The 20,396-nt window shown below is 39.5% G+C and overlaps 1 protein-coding gene across 3 annotated transcripts in view; it reads left to right on the top strand.

The window, feature by feature from the left end:
* The window catches only part of LOC102303649 (protocadherin-15), a 243,512-nt gene that overhangs the window by 215,459 nt on the left and 7,657 nt on the right, over nt 1–20,396 (top strand). For 2 of the 3 annotated variants that reach the window (XM_005928144.2, XM_005928143.2), the window contains exons 36-39: nt 4,883–4,904; nt 5,536–5,574; nt 5,786–5,859; nt 13,079–13,208. In XM_005928144.2, the coding sequence (XP_005928206.1) occupies nt 4,883–4,904; nt 5,536–5,574; nt 5,786–5,859; nt 13,079–13,208 (265 nt within the window). Of the gene's footprint in view, nt 1–4,882; nt 4,905–5,535; nt 5,575–5,785; nt 5,860–13,078; nt 13,209–15,254; nt 20,395–20,396 lie in introns of those variants that run through there. The other variant, XM_042223310.1, reaches the window with a different exon arrangement.

Genomic DNA, 20,396 nt, shown 5'->3' with positions numbered 1-20,396 from the left:
AATTATTTAACATAGTCATGAGAAACCACCTTACATCACTTTTTTTAAGTGAATCCCAAAAAACAAGGTGTTGACTTTAATTCTATGTAGATATGAGGTTGGCTCAGAGTGATGAGTGAGAATTAGACCAGAATATTGCAAAGAACAAACTTAAATATGTAATGTTGTGATGTGTACACGACACCTTTTTCACAAACTCAAACTAGTATTACTAGTATTATTTAGAGTTTTGTGCATTTAAAGTCTGTTTCATTTGTCACAGGGTGAATTTAACACTCCAGACTCTTACAATTATTCCATCTTTTCCCGCAATATTAGTGTCACAGACTTAGGACTCTGTTAGCTCAGTAGGATAATGGCAGATCCAAAAGTATGACTCACCACTGAAGATTTTTTTTTTATATATTATTTTAAAAATCATACTCTAATAGATATTCGAAACCAGTTCTGAAACAGAAACTTTCTTTTGCTGTACTAAAAGAAAGTTGTTGTTTTTTAACAGCATGACCAGGTGACATTTAAGAAGTAACTCTAAATGATGTTGTAGTAATAAACACGACTTCCAGGTCTACTTTCATTTTGGAACAATTTTTCATCCATGACTATACGTCTAGAAAAAAACCTAAAGTGTTGTCAGGTGTTTTCAGCTGCTCCTTTATTTCTCAAGAAGTAATCACGATGACCTCCAAAGGATATGCGTGTTGATTTGTCTCAGACTGTACACTGAATGTGCTTCCTGAAGCAGTGGCTCAATAATATGATGGTTAACATGTTCGTCTAACATATGAATGATCCCAATTTAAGACTAGGAGCAGACACAAATTCCTAGGAGGGTTGTGCCTGGTGTAAAAATCTACCAAATCAAATATGCAGATCCATCCACCTCTTGTGAATAACGGAGAAGCTAAAAGAAGCTTTATGCCATCCCATTTATCTGGTCCTGAGACCACTAGAAGCACATTTCATTTCTGTCACCATCGGATTTTGAAGCAGAGCTCTCCCAGCTGTAAGGCAAATGTGTTAACCACTACATTCAAATTTCACCATCATGATGATGTCACACGTTCCTGATCCTGATAAAGAATTATCGCATCGCCTAAAATGTTTTTGTTCTGATTATAAAAATAACTCGACTGAGCACGACTCCAGACATCTAAAACACTGCTCACATATTCAACACTGATTAGCAATTCAAGTAGTTTTGATGTTTTGCTCTGTGGAATTACAGAGGAATTGAGCCAGTGGCATTACATTTTTAGATTTTCGACTACCTGACCAGCTTTAATTTTTTTTAAAAACGTTGGCCTTACAAGATGCTGTGGCTCAAAATAATAAAATCAAACCTATGTAACAACTTTGGCACTGCAGCTCGGAGCTTTTGTTAAAGTGCTGAATAAGTAATGCAAATAGGAAAATTGTTTAAGACAATAGTTGTAATGGCCCTGAACTCGCAACCATATTTGCAACTCACCGGGGCACTTTCCTGCTTTCTCATCCACACCTGGTATTTTCTACATAACATGTGACTGTAATGAAAGGACAAATAGGTGAGGAAGGAAGAGGTGCAGAAGGCAGAAATAGAGGGTGAAACAGAAACATTGAGTATAAAGCCCTAAGAAGAAAGAGAAAAGAGGCTGTTATTGGGTGTCATAGTCTGAGTCTGTTCTTTAAGAGCTAATATTTCTCACCCTCCTGTTTCTCATACACGCTATGAGACAAGGTGGAGAGGACATGGAGAGCGAGAGTCAATCATGTCAAATGTGTGTATGTTTGTGTGCACGGTGGAGATCAGATAGCCGTTTGTGCCTTTTTGTCTCGAGAGGACCTAATAATGTGTCTGTCAGAGCAACAAGGGCAAGAAAAATAGACTTATCCTTCCACAGAAATATGCGCAGACATACACAGATTATGCTACACATGGTGGGAGGCATATTCTGATTCCAGCTCAAACGTAGACAGTAAACACACACTTTAAGATACAGTGACTGTGAAAAGGGTCATTACATTTTGAACCTGTAGCTCACCCCAAACCATCCGTTTCATCTCTCCTTCCATTCACTCACCCATTTACCCTGTCTGCTCATACGCCCATCAGCGGTAATCCGCCCCATCCGACATCCTCAGCTTCGTATTTTAGCCGCATTTTGATACCCACTGGAAGGCGTGCGCCTGTGTGTGTTTAAGAGGCACATCTGAAATTCTAAAATGAATTAATGAGATGCTCGAGTGATTTACCAATTTGTGTGGATGCCTGCATGTGTTTGCACTTGAAGAGCAGACAGGAGAATGTGATGTGTCCTCCAAAAGTCTGCTTGTTGATGTGTGATACGTCTTCATTTTGCCAGCTCATTACCTTTGTTTCACATGACTGTACAGTCTGTGCAGCATAGTTAAGACAGACCAGACAGGTTATTGACTGTTTTTCTTTATTTCTCTCTTTGTATTTGTTCTTTTTTTGCTTTTCACCCTCCTTCTTTTTAATCACATTTCCTGCCTCCCCTTATTAAAGTGTCTGCTACCTTCAATGTATCTACTTCTCTCTTAGTTGGTGTTTCTTGCTCTCTCTTTGTCATACTGTCTTTAATTTTATTTTTCTCATAGCAACAAGTATTAATTTCACAGTACTGTAAACATCATTAAGCTGTTGTGCATACATAATCAACTTAGCTGCTGGATGGATTCAGTCAGATATACAGTAAAATTAATTGCATGTTTGTTGACATTCTGAGTGCTTATTTTTTTTCTGTCAAATCATATGAACTTGTTATTGTAGGGATACAAAAAAAGAAGTATGAAAAGTTACATAAAAAAGGATATCACTATGGTTGAGCTAGTCGATGATTAGCTTAACTTAGCACAGGCAAACAGCTAGCAAACACATGTGGTGCAGCACCCCAGAGTGAACGCTAATCTACCTCTTTAGTTGCTCACCTCCTCCCCACATCTGGATGATTGACAAGACCAGTGTTGGGAAGGTTACTTTTAAAATGTATTCCACTACAGATTACAGAATACTTGCCCCAAAATGTAGTTTTTAATGTATTCCGTTAAATTACTCAGTGTGAGTAACGTAATCTGAATACTTTTACTTGGATATATTGTCATGCTTTTTACAACTACACAAATGTACTATTGCTGTGTGATTTATTACTTTTACTGAAGGCTACTCGACACTGAGCTAACATTGTTAGCTGGCGTTGGCTGAGGTTAGTTCATCGACTGCTTTCAGAACTGCACACGATTATTTGCAGCTAGCAGGTTGTTAATGCTATCCATCAAGTCTAACAGTCTGCAGTCTATGATAGCTCAGTGTAGCAGCCTTCAGTAATAGTAATAAATCAAACAGCAATAGTACATCAAAGTTACTGAAGCGTCAAAAAACTCAGGTAGCTCCCACAACTAAAACAAGGTACCGGTAGTTACAGTAGGCTAACGTTAGTTAGAACTTACTTCCAGATGTTTCTTTTGGTTGGAGGTGGAGTCTTTTGACTCTGAGAGCAGCTTGTTTGCTGGCAAACAGATTTTGCATTGAAGACTTCTCAGACTTCTCCCATTCCTTTCTTATTTAAATAAGAAGTGGTGTAAGAATTTCCAAGTAACATATGCATTCCTGCCCCGGCTCTGTTGTGTTGGCTTCAGGTCCATTTTGTAGCTGACAGCACCAACATTAACAGGACGCTTACATTAGAGCCTCTTATTTTGTGTTTTGTTTGGGTTTCCAGCAATGTGTGGATTTACCAGAATTAGAGAAGGGATATCCTAACTTATGAAACAGGAAAAGACAGCTGTGTAATCCATTTATTTCAACAAAGTAACTGTATTCTAAGTATCCCCTTTTAAAATGGTAACTGTATCATATTTTGTATTTTAAATACGTAATGTCGGTACATGTATTCCGTCACTCCCCAACACTGCCCAAGACTTTTAAGGTGATATTTTGTGGACTTGCGAGACAAAACCTGAGCTTTTTGGAAGGTTTGGGTCCTGTTACATCTGGCACAAAGCGAACACAGCGTTTCATAAAAAGAACATCACACCAACAGTCAAACATGGTGGTGGTAGTGTCATGTTTGGAGCTGCTTAGCTGCTTCAAGACCTGGGAGACTTGCTGCAATTGAATCATTAGAATCATGCATTTTCCATTGTGAATGAAATCACTATTTAAAAACAGCATTTTGTATTCACTCAGGTTATCTTTGTGACACACAAAAAACTAAGAAATCAAATAGGGTGCAGATATTTTTTCACAGCACTGCATGGGCCACCACAGTATCACCTGCAGTATATGCTTCCCTGTGTGTTTCCATGCACAAGTCTTTGCTGATCTTGAGAATAAGTACCCATGTACTCAATTGCTAAACTAGTTGAAATTTACACATTTACTGAAATATGATTATTACTTCTTTGGTTAATATTGACATACACCATTAACAGTATTCTCAACAGCAGAATGATTTCATATGAGTTGCAAATGAGATGTGAAATTGCATTCGTAAATCTCTAATCACAATATTTGCAAAGATACAACAACAATAGACGTGGATGACACAATGGCTTCTATTTCATTTGGCTGTGTTTCTTACAAAGTCGTCGTCCATTATCCATTATTCTCAACGTACACAAAATCTCATACAATCACTTAGACGCATCTCATCTTCTTGCTTCCTTCCTGGAAACTGGGTTAATTTACACTCACTGCGAAATATTTCCAGTAAGCCTCATCTATTTTTTTTTTTTTTTTATTATTTAAAAATTTCCTTTACAGGAAGAAAAGATTCTCATCAAAGCACTGACATGTATGTTAATTAAGACAGAGCTATAGCCCAGGCAGTGTGTTTTCTTGGCAATATTAGGCTCACTTTTGCTCTCTTTGATCTTGTAGGCGTGGATATGGACAACATGAGGTAGGTGTCTTGGGTGTGCATGCTGTCGTTGCATGTCTGCACGCTTTCACTTACATTTATGCCCTGGTTTGCTTTCCATCTTTTTTTCTGTTTGATGCTATCAAGAAGAAAGAGCATTTACAGTACACAGTGCATGTAACTGGCTTTATAAAATATAATTTAAAAAGGCCACTACAGTACATGGAAATCTTGAAGTTAAACATATGTTTAAAAACTTTACCCACTCTTTTAAGATTCCAAAAAGTTGGCTCTTTAGACATCCTGGACATTTCTGCCACGTCCCCATTGTTAAATACATGTCATCGGTCTAGCCTTCCTATAAAGAGTCATCCAGTCACTTGTGCAGTGCATGCATTTTCAAACTCAATTTCAGCTTAAATTGAGTTCAGAAGTTATATCCGCTGCTTGATAAAACCTCATCCCCATGTTCCTACAATCTGACAGATAACATCAAATGAAAGCATATACATACATTGGATCCTGAGCTTTCTAGAGAAGCTGAATGGCAGGGCATCAGCTATCAATTTTATGTTTCTAATATAGATGTACACATTTCTGAGGGACAGCGCTGAAATACTTCCATTTTGCTTGTTTTTTATTTCCATTCACCACTTTTCTGTCCCTCTGGTAGACGCAACAACTTCTCCGACCTTCTCTGCTCCGACCTGAGGTACTCAGTCTCTCTCTTGTTTCAGTACTTATTTAATCCCTATGGGCGTCTGTCTGTTGGAGTATGGTTTTGTGGAAGTTTTAATGCAGTCAAAGTCATCACTATGAGTGTGTATGTATGTGTAGTCATGTCCTATCAAATTATCTGTTTGCGTGTGTGTGTGTGTGTGTGTGTGTGTGAAGCTTCTAACAAAGATCTGTCAATCTAACAGGAACTATCAATGGAATCTGGCATCGATCCTGGCCATGACTACTACACACAGGATTATTACAACTATGACCACGGGTTAGTACGTCGCCGCACATCAAATTGTACTTCTTTGTTATACCCAGCTTGTTTTTGCACGCGTCCTTTATCGTTTTGGTGTTTTCTTTACATGTAAATTTTGTCAGGCTTTGAAAACGTTCATATTAGCTCTAAATTCAGGAACAATGAACCTGAGAATATCAAATTTAAAATAATGCAGTTAGCAAAAGAAAAGCTATTTAGAGCTAATCTTTCTTTTCCATACTTTATTTTTCAACAATAGACAGGACGTACAAAAGACATTGAACAATAACAGGGGGAAAAAATACATAAATATTCAAATATGTGTGTGCATGTTGCATGTTTTAGGGTGGTGCTGTACGACTTCGCTTTCAATAGCTGATATTAGTGAATGAGGGTAAAATAAATGGAATCACAAGTAAACAAATGCAGAACAAGATAAGAGGAAAGAGCAACAAAAAACAAATCAATCAAGTTAGTTACACAGTAAAGGTTTGTGTGTGAAAGACTTAAACTATCTCTTATTTTTATATTTTGCTGGGAAAATCAAGTGCTTTCCAGATGGTGGCTCCAAATCTGACGATATTTTCTGCATTTATAATTCTATCAGTTTTGAAAACATCCCCACCACCAGCCAAAATGCAGCTCTATACTATAACAGAGTCTCCATGTTGATGATGAACTGAACCAGAAATTTGGATTCATCTCTTTATCAGACCTGTTGCCACTGATTTTGAGTCCAGTTGTTGTGTAATTTGGTTCTTTCCCTTCCTTAAGAATGGCTTCTTGACTGCCAACCTTCCACTGAGACCATTTCTGATGAGGCTTCAGTGAATAGTAGACGGATTCACTGAAGGGCCAGTTGCATTTTTTAGGTCCTGTGCTAGTTTTTTCATTTTAAGGACAGAACTTCATAAAATTTTTAAGGATTCACTGCACACTGCCAAAATATGCCACGTTTTCAAATAATAGCTCTTCGGGAAACACATTGTCGGTGCAAAAATTTGAACAAACGGTGTGTTTTTGTTACTAATTACAAACCTAAAGATTTAAAATCAGTTCTTTGGTAAGTTGTCTGTTATGTATAAAACATAACACTGGCTCATCCCTTTGGGTCAGTGCTTTTTTATGCTTTAATGATCAAGGTTACGTGTCTTTACGCACAAAAATCAGATGAGAGTAGCATGGCAGATCGTTACTTTGATTACACAAACATTATGTAGCAGTGGGTAATTGATAATAGGTATTGATTTGCAAATAACTGGACGTGAATAACTTATAATATTATACTTAAGTATATCCTAGGCAGCTCGTTCTCTTACTCTTAACAATATTTAAATGAAGAAGAGTGCGCGTCCAAAGTAATGTGTTGTTAAGAATCCTTATAACTCATATGTATGGTCAATACAAACAATGACAGTAAGAAACATAGTTTTAAATAGCTCTAAATAGCATTATTATAACTGACCTTCAGATCAATGTTTTGACCTAGAAGGAGAGGTCAGAGGTCAGATGTTACATGATGTTTTAAATCTTTATACAGTACTTTCTATGTGTTAACACGCCACACTTGTAAGAATGACAATTTCTAAGTTTTAAATTTCTAACTTTTCAGTTTTAGACTAACTGATTAAGTTGACCTTGAAGATCTTGGTGGATATAAGCCAGTTTTTTAATAAATTTTAAATTATTAACTTGACCTTACTCAAAATTAATTTAAATTAATTAAAAAAAAAAAACTAATTCCTAGAATTTTTGGACAGTTGTGTCAAAATGTCTCAACCAGTCATCAAGCAGTGTTGTTACTCATAAAAGGAATCTATTACACATTACTTTTTACTTGTTTTAAAGAAATTACTTATTTTACGTATTTACTATAGGAAGTTAGTTTTTAATCTTATATATTTTCTTATATAATTTCTGTATCTAATTAGACACATGGAAGATCTTTTTTAGTAGTAGTCCATTTAAATTTTACCACAAATCTGATATCAGAGGTGATGAAAAACAGCCTTCAGATAACGTCGCAGAAAAATATTGTGCTTACTCTGATTCTGCTGTGTGGAGTGTGACGAGACATTACAGTCATGTTCATCTCTGCCTCTCTCACCCGTTGAAAATCAAGCTTTGGCTCTTTGGTTGGGCTTGGGTTAAAATCAGCTTATGCATCATTGTGAGTCTGGGGGTGTCTGGCTGCTAGCTTTGTGTTAGCGTCACAGATTATATTACAAAAAAAGAATGTATTTTGCTTTCAATGTGTTTGCAGCAGTGGTTTATTGTCTCTGGAACGAACAACCCAGTTCGCACTCTACTGGCACAATCTTATGAATTAATAGTGGCTATCTATGCTGTAGAGTGCAAATCTTTTAGACCATCATCCAACATAAGGTTTATGCCACATCTTCCTAAGCATTGATTAAATACATTTTATGTGTCTGTAATGATGAATTCAAGAGAATCCTCAAGCTTTTTAATTAACATATTTTTAATGCAAAATTAAGTATTGTTTTTATACATGAATATTCAAAGTTGCTCTTTTACAAAAAAAGCAAAAATAATAGTTAAGCACTATTTTTTTTAAATTACAGTTGTTTAATTAAAATTAGTTTTAATGCTTGAAAGTCCCGTGTGTCGGTTCAAATTGGGGCGTAAAAAACATTTTAGTTCCATGAATTCAATAATTTTTTGATTTAAATATGTTTTTTGAAAGATATGAAATGCTTTCTTTTTTTTGTTTTTATGACAGGTGTAATACATTTTTTAAGTACTGTATATTGGTCTAACCTTCTTCTTTTTTTAATGTTACATAACTGCTTAGATGTATTTTACATGGTTACAAACAGCAATTGCCACAAACCCTCTAAAAGCTGCATATCTAGGTTAATTCACTAACTGCAGAATTAACACAAATTGGTGCTCTAAAAATTAACGGTAACAAGACCCACAAAGTAGCACGGCGTAATAACGAACAAAAAGGAGTTATTGAAGAGTTCACGTTTCTCACAAAAGGTTTGTGTTGATATATAATCAGAAATAATCGAACATAATGCAACGACCTTTAAAATGAGCTTATACAGATAAAATTCTCGGTGTTATTTCCATGATCATGATTGTAACCACGTGGCCAGTTTCAATGTTGAACTTGCAAATACATCATTTAATTCATTAAAGAAACATTCAGTAGGTCTCATGTTTTAACAGCAGTCATTCATAGCAGCGTGAACAGAACTGTAGCAGCGGATTTCTTTCAGCTCTTATCTTTACCTGGCACTTTACTGTTTGTGGTGTTACAGAGCAATGCAGCATTTACCAACAGTGATACACAGCGGAGAAAAAAAAGTCTCCAGGAAATGAATGCGGGCAACTCTGCTATGTTCCATCTCCAACCTTTGACCGCTAGCACTGATAGGAAGGGTCCCTTACAACATATTTCCTCCTGCGTGAGTCTGGACCTCACTGTGTTCGCTTTATCCAGCTGAGTGTCATGTCAGCCACGTGGCAGCGGCTTTGACATCAAGCTGATTGCATCAGTCACACAGTGTGTTGGCTACTGTGAAATGTTGACACCGGCGACCTGCCTCATACTACGCCGCTCCTGTATTCTTCAAACTACAGGAAGCCAGGAGATTTCAGAAAAGTGATTTTGTTCAGTGTGTGTTTTGGGTTCCTTGAAGGTAAAAAGAACACAGTATATAAAAAACGCACACTTTAGTGTGTGTGTGTGTGTGTGTGTGTGTGTGTGTGTGTGTGTGTGTGTGTGTGTGTGTGTGTGTGTGTGTGTGTTATTCACACACAGAGCTTGCCATCTGTGATGCATTGTGTAATTTTTATAATTTTAGCTGCAGACTCCAGAGAACTTGATTTTCTACACCCACCTACGCACACTCATAAACGCACAGTGGAAGAACACACACACACAAATTCTCTTACGGCAAGCATCTTCATTCACTCGCACTTACAATCACTCAGATGCTCTCTTGCTCGTTCTTGCACACACGTGCATAGCATACGCGTACACACATACAGCTAATTCTCTCTGCCTAGCTTTGCAATACTGTAGCAGCTAATCAGGCAGCCAGCCGTGGAAGCAGACAATAGGCCAGATGCTGGTGGCTTAGAGCAACATCCACAAACTCGTGTCTGACTCTGTACGCACACTGGATCAGAAAATCAGACTTTGTGACCCTGTGGGACTGAGATCTAATCACTTTGTTTCATTCACTTGCAAAAAACAGGCGTAAACAGTCCGCGCCAGCAAATACCGAACCAGTTCTCAGGCTTTGGATAACATTTCTCATTCCTGATTTTTGTTTTTCCACAAAATCCTTTTTTATTTTAATTTTTTACAATATACACTTCCAAAAGCATGGTTGGCAACCTTTTGACCTTTGCTTTGAACTTTCTTGAAAATATCAGGCCAAAATGGGATTTTCTCTGCATGTGGGAATGTAGCCATCTGCTGCTGGCATGATTCTGATTGGATTTACACAGATGCAGAATATAAACTGGAACCATTTGTTGCACAGGTCTAATGTTTTGATGCTGTTTTAAAAAAAAAAAAAAAAAAAGGAAAACAACAAAAACAACAAACTGAGCCAAATTCATGTTGCCCTCTAGTCAAGAGTGAAATACTCAATCCATAAATGCTACAGAGCAATAAGGGATTAAATCTCGCTTTTCCAAAACTGTTATTGGTGTGGGTGTTGAGCAGTGTGACTGCCGTGGAGCTGATAGGAGCTCGGTTAGGGCACCCACATAAAAAGAAATGTGAGGACAATAGAAAATGTGGAAAGATTAGCTGAATGAGAGCAGAAAATACAAATGGATTAGCTGAAGTCATGTCCAGCTTATTTTAGATGCACGTTGTATCAAAGTGACAGCTCAACCCTAAAATCATATTCACATTGTGATCTAGTCTGTCCACCTAGAGTGGTTGAGGTGTGAATTACCCGGTGGAAACGTTCTGTATTTTTAAATCATGATCCATTTACTTTATTGTAGGAACTGTTTTCTTTCCATCTCTACATCCAATCTAAAGAAGCAGCAAGCCCAATAATGTTTCCATGCTGTCAGAGTAAATGGACCTCGTCAGGGGAAGATACAATGGCAGAAAAATCACCCTTTAAATTCTTTAATGCTCTTCGCAGAGTTCTGACATACCTTCAAGTTTGAACCAAGCCTGGAAAAAATCAAATATGCAACATAACACAAGTGTAAAGTACATGGAAAGCTTTTATACACTTGTTTATAGCATCCTACGTTCTAACACTATAGCATTTAGAGTCCCACTGACAGTTACATGAACAGGTTTAAGTCTCCATACTATACAGGCAATCGGTTAAAGTTAAATCAAGTAATCAGGTTGTGATTAAAGTGCAGACTTTCAGCTTTAATTCAACGGGTCTATCGAAAGTATTTAATTAACTGCTTAAGAATTAAAGCCATTTTTGTAAGTTCTGGGTTGAAATTACATCGTTTTAAATGAAGGATTTTTTTTTTATTAATTTAAAAATTCTTTGCAGTCAATGACTACCCAAGGTCGAGAATCCACGGACATCTCTGCAACTACCACTCAGACCAAACCTTTAACATCATTCTTTTTCACATTGTAAAGGTGGTGATTGGCTACGCCATGTCTTGCTATTGTCTGGCAGGCTTTAGGTTCATGTGGTTGTAAGAAGGTCGGGAGCATCTTACAACTACATGGATGTGTGGACTAAGTGAAGAACCAACACTTCTGTGCATTAAAAATTGATTTCATAATCCTTTAGTAAGGGAGAGCCCAGTTCCAAATACATTTTAACTGCCTATTAAGAAACTGAGTCCTCCATATCAATATCGATCTCAACAAATTTCAACAAACATGTCCAAAATATGATGACAACTATCATTTTTTTTTCAGTTAGTGAACACGTACAGCCTGCAGTACTACCTGTGTACAAATGAGATCACACACTGACTCATCATTTACCATTTGGAGATCCACCAGTGACCCAGTTTGGTTCATTTAGGTTCTGACACATAGCTACAAAAATACTATGAAGCGCTGGCAGTGACTGATGTTGGTATCTTGATGCTGCAGAAGACATTTCTCTGACTCATGTGACTACTGCCCCCTAGTGGCCACAGGAGGCAGGGGGATGAGTGATAAAGGGTGAAACGATTGAAGGGAAGACAAGAGTTAAAGACAGAGGGGAAAGTAGGGGGAAAGACTCCTCAGATGAAAGAAGGAGACTTACCTTTGAGTAATATGTTTGTGTGAACACTTCTGTTTGAGTCTGCAGTTTAATAATTAAAATCCTATCATTGAGAGAAAGAGAACAGTTAAGATACACTACCTTAGCGTTCAGGGGCCATACTGTTAGTCTATGTATTACCCAACCTTTCTCCTCTGTCCCCCTCCATTTTTCACTCATTCTTTCTTCTTTCCCTTTTATCTCTTAAAACACCTCTACCTCCTTCTTCTCTCCCCCTCACCCATCTGTCATCCACGTGCCTTTTCCATTTGTTTATTACTTTGCTACTTAATGTAATGGGAGGGCGACTTCTCACCGGTTGACTGTAAGCAGAATGATTACACAGGGCAACATTTCTGCACAGCTCTCTAAATGAAGCCAAAGGACTTGGAGCACATTTGTTACTTTAATCACACTGGGACATATTGGTTTCAGAATGGCATTTGAAAAGATGTGCTTTTTGACCCACTGGCTCCCTGAGTTGCTTGCTGCAGGGCACGGAGCCTAAGTAGTGATACACAACACGTTTTTTTCGGTCGATGGAGTCAGGCAGCGCTCCCGGCAACAGGCAACAAAGAGAGACAAAAGGGGGAAAATCGATTGCAGTGTTTTCTGCTAACAAAATGTCTCCTGGCAACAAAATGCTCCTTTTGTGATTAAGGCAGCTTTGCCTAGGAAAGTCATTAGACGCCGCTTATCATTGGTATGAACCACAGTGTGGCCCTATGTGTTATCGCTATAAGTGTCTGCGAATAAGCACTAGCCAAGTTCATCAGTTTTGTCTGTAAGCAGCTTTCTCTCCTATCTTTACTTCTGATTGGCTGAAACTGCACAGTGGATTCTGTTTGCTTATTAATATAGCCAACAATAAAAAAGAAGCCTCCAAATAATAACTTAAAACTCAGTATAGGCTCAATTTACTCTGCATATGTGCTTATTGATTGTAGCTTACGTGTAACATCCTGGTATTTCCCCCCCCCCCCTATGATTTTTTTATCCAGGTACGACCTTCCTCAGTACGGCAGCCGCAGGAAGCTGATCTCGCCCTCTGGCCTCTATGATGAATATGGAGAAGTCGTTGTTGACGATGACGGCAGCTACTACTACAGCCCACAGGAGTCTGATGGAGAGGTAAATGCAGGAAAACAGAATACAAAGGGAAACGCTGGAGAGCAGATTATACAGGCTGGTAACAGAGTCCGTAATATTTTCATGATATTCTCAAAGAATAATGAACCTACAGTTACACAGTTAGTTGGTGTAACTGTAGAGAATTGGTTAAAGGAATAGTTCAACACTTTGAGAAATGCTATGCACTAGGTGTGCTAAAGTGCAGTACTGCAATACTTAGATCTTTTTTGGACATTGGCTGCTTTTTTACTCATGTTCATTCCAGTGTTTGTATCTGATGATTTTCAGAGTAAGAGTTTGTTAACACCGACCTATAAATCATTCGAGCATAAATAATACACCTAACTCAAGGGATGAACTGGTGTAGTGTCCACACAGAACTTAGCAACAAGCTCGTTTTAAATAGCATATTTCGCTTCTTTGTTACTATCAGTCTGTTGCACAATCACATAATTTATTCCCTTTTCTTTGGTTTCCTCTGCCAAAAATGCCCAAATTACCCAGTTTTGTAGGCATAAACTAGTCATTTTGCACCAACAGTGTGATTCCCAAAGAGCTAAAATGTCTCAAGGGAACAGTGCCTGTCAAGAAGCCATTATTATGTAAGAAAATTCGGAGAAAAGCTTGAAGTAAATTTTCCAAGAACTAGATTGAATAGAATAGATAAAATTAGATGATAGAAGAGGGAGCCAGGGAGGAGAGGAGAAAGCTACAACAGCGAGCATCTACAGTCATCTGTAAAACACCGTGGAGGCTCTGTCATGGTTTGTGGGTGCATTTCAGCTAGTGTTGTTGGGCAGTGGTCCCCAACCCCCGGGCCGGGGACCGTTACGGGTCCGTGAGTCGTTTGGTACCAGGCCATGAGAGTCGAAGCTCGGGTGTGAAATTTATGGTTTTCAGGGGTTTTATTGTTAACTCGGTTTCCCTGGGTCTTTTCCCGCGTTGTAGTTGTGTGTCTTATTTTGAAAGAAATATTTGTGTTACCATAGCAACCAGAGAGCATTAAGGGGGAGATGTGGCGCATTTCAGGAGGACACTGCTAATAAAGTTACACAATTACACGGTGAATTTGCGTTTAGTATTATATTTACAATATACCACAGTTTTTCTCTTGGTTATATTTTTTATTTGGGTGTATTTATCCGCCACACCTTAAAAGCCGGTCCGTGAAAATATTGTCTGACATTAAACCGGTCCGTGGCACAAAAAAAGGCTGGGGACCGCTGGTGTTGGAGATCTTGTCAAAACAGAAAGTCAGAAAAGTCAGATTTAGATCCACTATTGAAATACCATTTGGAAGGATTTCTGATTGGCAGTAACTTCAATTTTCTGTAGTGCAGACAGTGCAATAAAAGTCATGGACTGGCCTCCCTAGAGCCTGGACCCTAACATTACAGAATCTGTGTGGGATCATCGTGACAGAGAACAGAACAAAGGGCAGCCAACATCCAAAGAAGAGCTTTGAAATATCCCCAACACAGCCTGGAGAACTATTCCTGAAGAAATAAGTTATAATAAAGCTTGCCTAAGAAAGTTCAGGCTGAAGAATAAAGGTGTTCATACCACATAATGACTCTTAAGATCATTAGTATTCCTGCATATGTTTGCACATGCAATAAATCAGCGCATCAGAAATGAAGGGTGGCTCAAGATTTACAGTGACTGAAAGCAGAAAGATTGAAACGGGAGGAATTAGCTAGAAAGACAAACACTGTACAGCATTATCCTAAAAAGAAACCCTAAATCAGGCTCTTCTCATCTCAGATGGCAATGTGTGTTTGGCCCATATTTGCGAGCGCTAAAAGTAACGCAGATTAGGCCTGTATGTGGATGCTATTTGGGATCTGTCTGTTAATCCTAAATGTTCAGCTATCCTTTTAAGGTTGCAGTACATCCTTTTTTATTTTTGTTACAATGTACTACATAATGGAATGTGACTATTCATATTGAAAGCATGCTGTAAAGTTAATATGTAGTGGTTGCTCTTTATGGTCAAATGTTAGTGTTATCTAACTTGTTTTTGGACTAATGTCATCATTGCACCAGGTGAGGAGAAAAGTTCAAGGAGACAAATTAGCTCCGCACCCTTCCCACCTTCAGGCTCAAACTATTCCAGCCCTGAGAAAGACCCACGGACACGTGAGAACTGAGGATGACAAAAAACAAGAAGGCAGTACAACTGCTAACACTAAACCTAAGAGCTCGAGCGTGGCTACCAGGTTGCAGGCTTTGATGCGAGTGAGTACGACGCTGTCCTCTGCGGGGAAAAAGTCTGGACAGCCTCCTGCCATTCACCCTCCGTGGAACAAAGCCAGAATTGGACCGATAGAGGAGGGAGGCCGAGGAAGAGAAAAAGTGGAGGGAAAAGTGGGAGGAGTGAGAATTGGGTTTGAGAATGGGGGAGCAGGGAAGAGGGAAAATAAAAGGGTAGGCAGAGATGAAGCAGTAGAAATAAGGAGGGAGAGGGGAGGAAGAGAAGAAGTAGAAACATGGGGGAGAAACAACAGAGGTGGCGGCTCAAACAATGCAGTTGGAGGAGGAGGAGGCATCAGGCCAGAGCACAGGGGACGGCTCCCTGGACTGTTGTCCTCTGGCCAGTCTTTCAGCCGGGATGGCAGCATGGTCATAGATGGGAGTTATTTCCAGATGTCCACTGAAGCAAGCAAACCCCCAGCAATGGAACAAAAGCTGAGCGGGGCCCTCAGTCTTATCTCCCTAGCCAGAAGGCTCCAGGGACCAGCCAGGGTGGGAGGTGGACAGTGGAGCAATGGCGAAAGCTGGGACACAGAGAAGATGTATGGCTCCATGGGAGATATGAGCGTTTCTGCTTTAGTGTCTAAGGGAGCCACAGGAGAGGAGGGGAGGAGGTGGGAGTTCGGAGAGCCGAACAGCTCCATTGAGGGATGGTGGAGAAAAGAACAAAGATTTCGCGGCGGTGTTCAAAGTGATTCGGAAACAGGAAGTGGCAGCAAAGAGTCTCTGTCGGAATTCAGTTTCTCAGACGCAAGCAGCCACATGTTACATGTCCCGGCAGAAACAGACGAGGCCGAGTATGACACAGAAACAGAAAAAACTGAGTCCGACTCAGGAAACGCAAAGGAAGAGGAATGCCAAGATGAGCTGGGAGAGTGGTCTGAGTCTGAGACGGAAGATGAGAGGAAAAAAATGAGCAGAAAACCGGCAAAAAGACACGTTAGTGATAGTTCTGTGAGCAGCAACAGCAGGAGTCATAAAAGCAGAAGCAGTAGAGGGAGCTTTAGAAGGGAACGCAGCAGCAGACGGCGAGACAGGAGCGGCAAAGAGACTGCTAGAAAGAGCAGCAGGGACTCGGAAAGTTCTAGACATTCGCGTTCAACCGTTTCTAGTTCCAGGCCCAAAACTTCCAGACGGCCTTCACGTGAAGCAAAAGAGCCAGAGAGTGAAGAAGAGAGCGAGGAATCTGAAGAAGAAGAGGTAAAAAGTGCTGGATTGGGAAAGCCGTCAACGAGCAGGCAAGCTTCCAGTCACACCCAGTCGGACATCAGCTCAGGCCCGACGGACAGCTCGGACGACTTGTCACCAATCATGGAGGACAGCGAAGAGGACGAGGAGGAGGAGAAAAGCAGCGACCACGATGGGGAAGAAGGCGAAGATCCCAAAGATGAAGAAGAGGGGGATTTGGGAGTCAGCTGAGCCGAGATTAAATTCTTTGCCACTCAGTAAGGTCTGGGGTGAAAATGCTTGGATTGAGAGTGAAGTCATTACCTGAGTGGAATTTATAACTTTAATCTCTCTCTTTTTTGTGTTTTCTTGTTTGGCATGATTTACATCCACTGTAATTTAAAGTGTCGGCGTGTCCTCTGCTGCCCTCTCTGACTGTCTCTCTTCTTCTTTCTTTCTTTGGCTTGTAACTTTAATCCCCCTTTTTTCCCCAGTCAGCCTTTCTCTCGTCTTCGTGAAGTGCTTTTCTGCTTTACATCTACAGTTTTTTTCCCCCCTGAGCCGACTTGTCTCGTTTTCCGATTGTGAAAGCTCCCACTTCCAGCTGATTGTTTCTCTTATGCTGCTACGGCTCAGAGATTATTTACTGACCTCTCTTTGTTGCACTTAAGGTTTACTCAAGCTTTTTTTCATTAGTCATTTCTCTTTCTTTGCTCATTCTTCTGCTAGCAGTCAGCTCTTCCAGCAGCGTTTACCAGCAGGAAGAAAAGATGCTTTCTTTGTTATGGAGAACATGTACTTTCTTCTATACAATGAAGGTTCTTTAAATCTTTAAGGGTTACATGGTGTGTATGTGTGTGTGAACATGTAGCAGTGGTGACCCTGACCTACTATATTATACTTAAATAATTTAGTTTGTGTTCTAAAAGATTACATCCAAGACCAACATGTGCTATATTTCCAAAATCATTTCCCCATTTCAGTTTTTTTCATTTAAAAAAGCACAAAAAACCTCATCATTAGATGATCCAAAGGCCGGTTTGTTGAGTCACACTGCTGACATGTCTTTGTATTTGCAGTGAGTCAAAGTGTTTTTTTCATTGTTGCTCATTTTCTCACTTTAAAATGAAAAAACGTTTATTTTAACAGCAATTAAATCAAAATCTTTACAAATGACATGGAAATGTTGGGTCTTCTGACCAGAGAAGGTTTGGCATGTCTTCAGTCTGGTGTGTAGATAGCCTTATTTCCATATAAATACATATATCAACTGAAATACAACCCCAGTTCCATAAATGTTGGGCTGTTGTGTGAAGAATTTAAAGTTGATGGCAGCAACAGTCCCAACTTTAACCCCTTTTTTTAGTCAGAGGAGAGCAGTTTCTGGACATTTCTTGTCTGGTAAGTGAAGCTAGCTCCCCAACAGTCCAGGGTCTTATTTGTCATAGTTTTCCTTTATGTGCCAAATGTTTCCCGGTTGGGGAAAACTCTGGATTGCAGGGAGGCAAGTTCAGCACCTCAACTCTTACAAACCCATATTCTTGTAATAGATGCACTATGTGGTTTAGCATTGTCTTGCTGAAATATGTAAGGCCTTCCCTTAAAAAACAACACCATCTCAGATTTTCCTTCCTATTGTCACCTAGTGTGTGTTCATGGGTTATTGTGATTGTTTATTTCTGATATTTTGAGTCTTTACTAGTGCTGTCAGCGTTAATCTCGTTAAAACCACGTTAACGCCATAACCGCATTAACGTGGCAAATCTCCGTTGGCGAGTTAACGCAGATCGCCCCGTGCATGGGGCTGCTCGGCGCTAATGCGATAACAAGCTAACCACGCTAACGCATTGACGCAAGGATGCAGGTTTTTGAACTGAGCACTGATATCAAACCAGATGGTGATAGTCCTCTTTAGTCCCAATGATGTGGCCATCCAGTCCCACTTAATCTAATCAGTTACAAGCTTTTCATCTAGCTGTTCCTTTTTTGAATCACTTACATTTCCAGGCTTTTGTTGCTGTCGTTCCAACTTTTTTGAGTTGCTCCCATCAAATTCAAAGCGAGCTAATTTATGTCTCAGTTTAAACAGTTGTTGTTGTTTTTAAATCCCATTTATTTTCTGTGTTCTATTATGAATAAAACATGGGTTTATGAGATTTGGATATCACTGCATTCTGTTTTGATTTACATTTTATACAGTGTAACAACTTTTTTGGAATCAGGGTTGTGAAATTCGTCCTTTGGCCATTTCCGACTATGAGAGAACTCTGAATGCAATGTAACCTAAACATAAATACTATCAATGTTCACAGTTAGTCAAATCATTTATTATTAGTTATAGATTTTACCCAGCATTTTTTAGGATGTCTTCCTAAAAGACTGTATTAACCCAGAAAGCCACTGTGCTGATATTGTAACACATCGTCTTCCTAGCCCATCACACAATGCTGTTCTGTCAGATACCGCTTCTGTCACAGAGAAACACACAAGGTGTCCTTTGGTGTAGCTGCCTTGATGCACTGGCAGCGGTAGCACTGGATGCTGAGAGATAACTGTCCTCTTTTAAAAAGCAACACATAAATAAATCACAGTGTCTCTGTCAGCCAGCGGGCCATGTCCTGTTTGGAAGCTTTGTACTTTGCACTTTTTGTTTTGCTTGATTTTCACTCGCCGAATAGTTCTTGCTGTTGCTTTTACCTCCTGCTTATTTTCAGACATCGTAAACTATTCAAGTTAAAACAAGGCCGTCCTTTACAAGAGCCCATACTGTACATAATGAGTTGGGTGTGGGACCTCTCTCGGTTTTGCCCCAGTATTGCCACCGAATGCATCACAGCAGGGATGCCATTGGATACCTTGTGCTTCTCTACAAGACACCAGCAGCTTTGACACCTTGGGAATGAGACCCAAGTGGTTGTTACAACTTGTAGTAACACCTCTGTTAGTTGTGGGAATAACTGTTTGTTAAATGGATGCTAATATCATCACCGGTAAGTCTCTGATGCTAGCAAAGGGAGCTGTTTAATGTCGTGAAAGGCTTTAATCCTAGTTTGTACGCCTAAATCAAACCAAACCTTGGAAATGAAGCTTAAAATCATAAATCAAGAATACTTATGTGGGTCAAACATAGTCAGTCTTTATTTTTGAAAAAGATTAGATCATGGAGATACGCCATCACCCTGTCAACTTTTTACACATCCTTGCAAAGCTGCTGGTGCAACTAAAAGTACTTATTTCCCAAGGGTTTGCTACAGCAGATGGGTAAACAGACTTGATTTGGTACAGTTCTTCCTGAGAAAGCCTTCCTATTTATCCAGGCTTGGGGACTGGCAGAGGAAGTACACTAGCTTTTGACACCCCCTGAGGCTCGGTTCGTATCTCCTCCTGATCTCAAACCAGAGACTTTTTGCATGTAAGGCAAATGTGTTCAATGTCGACACCACAGAGGCACTCGCTGCTAGTGAGAGAAGGAAGAAGGAGTGCATTATTCTCCAAAATGCCTTTAATTTCAGTTTTAAACTTTCGATGGCCTTTTGTGAGTAGATGTGTGAACTGTGTGAAGTTCCCCAGTGCACACCACAATACATCATCAGGGTAACTACTCAGTACAGTTCACCGAAGGAGTTTTGAGGCATTATCGAAAAAGCACTTTGAGGCAGACAGCAGATGTTCACTTTTTGTGCTTTGTATCATCACTTTTACGATTCATTTCTCTTGCCTCAATGAAACTCCCAAGGTCAGCAGTTTAAAGTCACATTATTGATGTGT

Source organism: Haplochromis burtoni, unplaced genomic scaffold (assembly GCF_018398535.1).
Source record: "Haplochromis burtoni strain Fernald_Lab_line unplaced genomic scaffold, NCSU_Asbu1 Contig_108, whole genome shotgun sequence".
NCBI classification, from domain to species: Eukaryota; Metazoa; Chordata; class Actinopteri; order Cichliformes; family Cichlidae; genus Haplochromis; species Haplochromis burtoni.
This window is presented reverse-complemented; position numbering and strand designations above follow the sequence as displayed.